The 7,073-nt window shown below is 46.8% G+C and overlaps 1 protein-coding gene across 5 annotated transcripts in view; it reads right to left on the minus strand.

The window, feature by feature from the left end:
- The window catches only part of zbtb20 (zinc finger and BTB domain containing 20), an 82,437-nt gene that overhangs the window by 18,374 nt on the left and 56,990 nt on the right, over positions 1-7,073 (minus strand). For all 5 annotated transcript variants that reach the window (XM_060862623.1, XM_060862627.1, XM_060862622.1 and 2 more), the window contains one exon: positions 3,260-4,692. In XM_060862623.1, coding sequence (XP_060718606.1) covers positions 3,260-4,667 — 1,408 coding nt within the window. In that variant the 5' untranslated portion in view covers positions 4,668-4,692. The remainder of the gene's footprint in view (positions 1-3,259; positions 4,693-7,073) is intronic.

Here is a 7,073-nt window from a genome sequence, read left to right on the forward strand (position 1 = left end):
CACACTTCAGGTTTTCAAACTGGTGTTCAAACCCCTGACAGGTGTGCAGCACTAACGCGACCCGACCATGAATTCTCCTGTGTGGAGTCTCAGAACTACGGAGTGTAAATGTTTTACACAAAACTCCTAAAAGGTGAAGCTTAGTGAGCTGAAGAGCAGAAAAACAACACTGTGTGACTAAGGAGTGAAGGATTGACAGAGTGACGGAGTGATGGCGTGACAGAGTGAAGGAATGATGGAGTGAAGGAGTGACAGAGTGATGAAGTGAAGGAGTGATGGAATGATGGAGTGAAGGAGAGACAGAGTGAGGAAATGATGGAGTGACAGAATGATGGAGTGACAGAGTGAAGGAATGACAGAGTGATGGAGTGACAGAGTGATGGAGTGACAGATTGAAGGAATGACAGAGTGATGGAGTGACAGAGTGATGGAGTGACAGAATGACAGAGTGATGGAGTGACAGAATGACAGAGTGATGGAGTGACCGAGTGATGGAATGACAGAGTGATGGAGTGACAGAGTGATGGAGTGACAGAATGACAGAGTGATGGAGTGACAGAATGACAGAGTGATGGAGTGACAGAGTGACAGAATGATGGAGTGACAGAGTGATGGAATGACAGAGTGATGGAGTGACAGAGTGACAGAGTGATGGAGTGACAGAATGACAGAGTGATGGAGTGACAGAATGACAGAGTGATGGAGTGACAGAGTGATGGAGTGACAGAATGACAGAGTGATGGAGTGACAGAGTGACAGAATGATGGAGTGACAGAGTGATGTGCACTAACATTCCCTAGAGTGTTCTATCTGCTCGGCTGCTCAGAAGTAATCTCGTACCTGTGTGTCTCTGGATGTTCTAAAGATGTTTTTATCATCCTGACTTTACTCTTATCCCAGACGACAGGTTTGCTCTGTTGTAGAACAGGGTGCCATTACTTTTGTCCTGATTGAACTGGCTCATTGCTCGCACGTGTTTCTTTCCATCCGTTAACATGAAACGACTGAACGAGTTCGTTAAATGGGTCAGGAGTAAAAAACTAAAAATCTCAGGAACGCTCCGGCGGTGAAACGAATCGCGTTCTCGTTAACGATTTCCTTATATGGAAATGTATAGACGTGTTCAGGAGTGGGCGCAGGAAACGCACGTTTTATCCCGACTAACCCCAGCTGGCGTGGAGTGTGAGGAGAAAGTGTGTTCTGAAGCTTCTCAGTGGAGCGAATCCACGTTGGTTACCATAATGCAGTTGTGTAAATGTTGGGAAGGATTTCTCTCGGGAACGTTTAGCAGACGAGACGTAAATAACGGCGAGTCGGTGAAGTTTTCTTGGCAGGCTTCAGTGAGCGGTTTGAAGCTGTCTGGCACAAACTCAGTGGTATCTGCTAATCATATTTATCCGCCGCTATGAGAAGGTGTGTGATCCTCCGTCGCCTTAATGACTATTAATTAGAGCTAATGGAGCGCTGATAAGAGTTCCTTCTTCTGTTTTTGTCCCTAAATAGAGTTTAATTATGAGCGTGGCGGTGTAAAGGAGCTGACCCACTGTGACTCCAGAGACATCGGTGAGCTTCTGCGGCTCGCGCTGCTACGGACCATTCGCTATCTGATGAGCCACACTGTGTGTGTGTGTGTGTGTGTGTGTGTGTGTCCCCTTGGCACTGTCCTCACAATCAGAGAAAAACATGAAAATTCTGATATTACAGAAACATTTTGATGGTCTGTTTCCTCTGACGCAGTGAGACACACAGTGTGGCTTCTGACGACTAAACACACGCAGTGTACAGCAGCTAGCTACTATTCACGACTCGTTAACATAACATAGGGAATGTTTTACACACACACACACACACACACACACACACACACACACACTGCACACACTGTGTAATTTAGCAGTGTCTCAGCAATGTGTGTGTGCTCTTTAGCTTCTTTGGGCAAAAAACTTACTGGTTAATGAAAACTTCATGATGAACAAAGTGTCCTGAAATCTCTCATATTTTTTTAATATTTATGTATTTTATATATATATATATACATATATATTTATGCAAGAAATTTGTTTGTTGAATTTGTTGTCAGTAACAGAGACTTAAACATTCTAGCAGGAGGATGAAGAGCTTGAACAGGACAATAAAATAATAACAATAAGTAGTGGAGCTGCTAGTGGAGCTGAAGTGGGGAATAAACTCAGACTTTTCCAGCTGTTTCTATTTTAATGATAAAATATACCCCCCCAACCACACACACACACACACACACGCACACGCACACACACACACCTTTACTTTGCCTAGATATTTCCTGCAAATTTGCTTTTCAAACACGACCGTTGCGACAGCCTTCACGTTCCAGGAGAAAACCTCCCAGATCTGTCATTATTACCATCTGTACTGAGCGAGAGCGTCTCTAATGAAGCCCAGCGTACACGCTTCCAGCACAAAGCACCGTCACCTCGACGGGCCAGAGCCTGAACCCGAGAGAGGGGGGGGGGGGGGGGAGACGGTGAGAGACGGCTGTGTTTTAGCATTTTTTAATTGCGTTCTGTTTTTGTGTAATGAGTTTGCTCAGAGCCTAATTTGGAGGGTGAGGACAGACCTGTCCTGCAGAAACACTCGTCTCTCCTGAGATCCAAAACACACACACGCTGAGCGCATCGCATCACATCGCCTGTAATGTTACGTCTTATCACCGATGAGTGAATATGTGTGTGTGTGTGTGTGTGTAAATTGCCCTTTCTCAAGAAGAAGTAAAGTGTACAGAACAAGCAGTCAGGTCCAAACAGATCACATTCTCCTCCTCTAACTGTATCCTGTCCCTCCTGTCCCTCCTGTCCCCCCTGTCCCCCCTGTCCTTCCTGTCCTTACTGACCTCACCGCTAACGTCTCCTCCAGCTCTGGAAAACTCAGTTTCTGTAAATCTGTCTTTAACAAAAAAACAACACCTTTAACGAGTCGCATAGTAAAGGTTATAACGAACCCGTGATGCGGCGGCGCTTTAGTCCTTCGTTCTGTACAGTCTGTCCTGTATGAGCTGATCGAGAAATTCCAGCGATTAACTTTCAGTCTGAACATTTAATGTGTTTTAATGTTTTCCTTTAATTATCATCTAGAAATGATTAGAGTGATGGATGGAAATAAAGAGGTGTGAAAAAGCAGGATATGAGCAGGGAAGTGACATCACAGTGAACTGAGTGTGTTAAAACAGGTGTCATTATCTGTGTTTTTATAAATGAATATTAGAGAAGTGGGCGGGGCTTACCGGTGTGCACGAACATGTGTTTGACGTAGTTCTGTTTGGCAGTGAAGGTTTTGCAGCACAGGGTGCAGGCGTACGGCTTCTTCTCGCCCTGCTGCACCACCCCGGTGGCAGTGGGCTGCTGTTGCTGCTGCGTGCCGGCGGTTGGCACTCCGCTCAGGCCGCTGGGGAATGGTGCCATGCTGTGAGGAGGAACGGCCACGAACTGGGGCTGCTGGGAGCTGACCGTCTGTGGCAGGCTGAAGAGGAACGACTTGTTCTCGTTGGCTGAAGGCTGCGGGGCGAACAGCGTAGGCAGGTACGAGTTGGTGCTGCTGGTTAGCGTCAGCGGCATGCGCAAGTTTGCGGCGATGGTGTCACAGGGTCGAATGTAAAGCTGGCCACCGGGAACGGAACTGGGAACCGCGGGGTTGGACAACGGCGGCTGGTCCATCACAATGTCTCTTCCATCCCCGCTGTTGTTGTCTTCAGCCATCTCCTGGCTCTGCTCCGGGGACGAGTCGGTCACATCGATGTGCACCGGTGTGCCAACCTCCGTCTCGCCCTCACGTCCGAATCCAGGCATGAAGTGCTGCTCTGAGGGGTCGTTCTCTGTGCCGACGGAGGAGCTGACACCAGAGTCAAAGCTCTCCCCTTTGGGCTCTCCGTTGGCGTCCTCCACTTCTAAGCCATAGCAGCCGTACGTCTCCTCGCTCGGCCTCTCCTGTTTGATGCGAACGTCGTGCTCGGCCGTGTGCAGGCGGACCGGGCGGGGCTGCTTGCGGCAGTGCGTGGTCTCGGATGAGCCCAGAAAACGCTCCGACTGCTGGTGCAGTCGGGTCACCCATAGCGACGGGTCCTGCATGCCGTCTTTCTGCTGCAGGGGGTCGAAGTTGCCGGGAATGGAAATGCTGGTGTAGTGCTGACGCTCGCTCCGTGTGCCGTTCTGCAGCTCCAGTCCGGGGTAGATGGACGAGTAGGCGCGTTCCAGTCCTTGCTCCGCGTCGCTCCCGGGGCCCGAGGTTCCCGAGTCGGGCGTGCCGCGTGGCGTCTCTTGGGCCGACGCATGTGAGACGATGCGCGTGCACTCATCGATGACGGTCTTGATCTGCAGGATGCTGGCGGCCGTGAGGATCTGCAGTGCCTCTGAGTGGGCCACGCGCAATGCGCCGCTGTACATGAAGTCAATGAGCTTCTGCACCGACTGCACCGACACCACCGCCGGCACCTCAATGTCGCTGTAGCCCAGCAGCAGCTTGTCCTGGAAGAAGGGGCTAGCGGCGGCGAGCACGCAGCGGTGGGCGCGCAGCATGCTGCCGTGGATGCGCACCGTTACGTCGCAGAAATGCCCGCGGTTGCGCTGCTCGTTCAGGGTCTCCAGTACCGAGCTGCTGAAGTTGTGTAGGTTGATGTTGTGAACGCGCTCAGTCATCCCCTTTGCGGCTGATGGCGGCAACCTTCAGGGCAAACAAACACACATACACACATGAGCATGTGCCTGCAAAAAAGTTCTGTAGATTGTATTAGTGTCTCTCTACACTGTACAGAGCCACAGACGAGCTTCAGTCAGTGCACTTCAGATATTATAGTAATAATAATAGTTATAATAATAATAATAATAATAGTCAAAAAAAATAATAAAACCTTTTCCAGCTAGCTGTTGTTCCCCCTGTCGCACTCTGGCTGTAAATAAATTATGTGTAACGGTTTAAAACATTTAGACTGTTCTTGTGAGCTGTGGAGCCAAGCTGCAGACAGGGGGAGCTGGTGAGCTGCCAGTGAAGCAGGATGGAGATCGAGATAATTTTATGGTGAAGACATGTGTTTCCATTCTGCATTGAACATGAATTAAAACCAAAAATAAACCAGCTGTGATGCTATCTTAAAAAAAAACGGGCCTTTCCCCCTGTACATACGAGGACATGCAGCATGCACGGGGACGAGGACGAGGACGAGGAGGAGGAGGGGAGGGGAGGAGAGGGCAGGGGAGGGGGATGTTTTTTGTCTTTTTATTCCTGAAAAAAAACCTCATGTCTGAAAAAGTGATGATAACTGCTATACCCTGTTTTTTTTTCTTTCCAAACTGAATTTCTAGGAAGCCTTATAACTTGTACGAGTTTGTGGCCTCAGCATTTTTTTTGGCTTTTCTTGCAATGTGCTGGATTAAAAAAAAAAAAAAAAAAAAAGATAAAAAACACATGGCATGACAAAACCGCAGACTCGTTTCATTTTTATGTTAAGCGCACTGAACGAAGGAGCTCTTACGGAGACAAACGAAGAGGTTGGATGTCTTTAACCCTCTGTGTTTGCTTCCCTCAGGACTCTCGCACAATTTCACTATAAAAATAAAATCTATTCTAAAGAGTCACATAGAACTTCATCAGGACGGCAAAATAAACAAAATGATTCAAATGATTGAAAGGATGCAGGAGCTGGAGGTGTGTGAATAGGTGCGAGAGCGAGCCGACACTCATCGCTCCGTCATACAGATCACCAGTGAGTTTAAATAACGTTCAGCTCTATGAGTGAAATTCTAATTTAACCTTCCACCTTGACCCCGTTAACTGAAAGGCTTTTATTTCTAAACGGCAAAGACACGAAAAACAAAGCAGAATAATGACTAATTATTATCTGATCCTCTGAGCTAGAAATTTAAACCTCACAGGAATCGAGTCTCGTCTCTCTGTCAAATACGTTAAGTTATGAGAGAGAGAGAGAGAGAGAGAGAGAGAGAGAGAGAGAGAAGAAAAGAAAGAACGGAGGGAGAGAGAGGGAGAGAGGGAGAGATAGAGAGAGAGAAGGAAAGAAAGAACGGAGGGAGAGAGAGGGAGGGAGGGAGAGAGAGATAGAGAGAGAGAAGGAAAGAAAGAATGAAGAGAGAGAGGCAGAAAGATGGAAAGAGAGAATGGAGAGAGAGAGGGAGAGAGAGAAGGACAGCGAGAACGGAGAGAGAGAGAGAGGGAAAGAGAGAAGGAAAGAGAGAACAGAGAGAGGAGAAGTGAGGGAGGAAGGTGTCATCTTCAACAAGCTGGAACTCTACAGTTAGATTTGTTATGAAACTCTGGATTCTGATTTGTTTAACACATTATCGCTATAGCAACAACTCATCCACACAGACGTGGCATAAAACACAGGGATACGTCCGGGACACGTTTATGAGTGTGAGGCTGATGGAAGGAGTCTCCAGTGTCACTTCTTTCATTTCCAGAGATTAAGGAGCGTCTGCTGAGGGGACGAGCGGGTAGCTGGTGTAACCTCAGTGACAACAGGAAGTAACACAATCATTTGTTTCATAGACGCCGTACAACGACAGACGTAACTGTAAATGGATAAAAAGAATCTGTGGTGTTATTGATAAATAATTTTCCTATAAATATCATTTAATATTATTTACTGATAAATAAATTCTAACACACATTGATATGCTTGATATATTCCTGACCGCTAATCACACAACCGCATGCTTCAAATGTGTACAGTAAAGTAAAGTAAAGTAAAGTACAGTAATGTACAGTAATGTACAGTACAGTGAAGTACAGTGAAGTACAGTACAGTAAAGTACAGTAATGTAAAGTAATGTACAGTAAAGTACAGTACAGTACAGTAAAGTACAGTACAGTGAAGTACAGTACAGTACAGTGAAGTAATGTACAGTAAAGTACAGTAATGTACAGTACAGTACAGTGAAGTACAGTACAGTAAAGTACAGTGAAGTAAAGTACAGTAATGTACAGTACAGTACAGTGAAGTACAGTACAGTAAAGTACAGTGAAGTAAAGTACAGTAATGTGCAGTGAAGTAAAGTACAGTAAATTACAGTAATGTACAGTACAGTGAA

This window comes from Tachysurus vachellii, chromosome 26 (assembly GCF_030014155.1).
Source record: "Tachysurus vachellii isolate PV-2020 chromosome 26, HZAU_Pvac_v1, whole genome shotgun sequence".
NCBI classification, from domain to species: domain Eukaryota; kingdom Metazoa; phylum Chordata; class Actinopteri; order Siluriformes; family Bagridae; genus Tachysurus; species Tachysurus vachellii.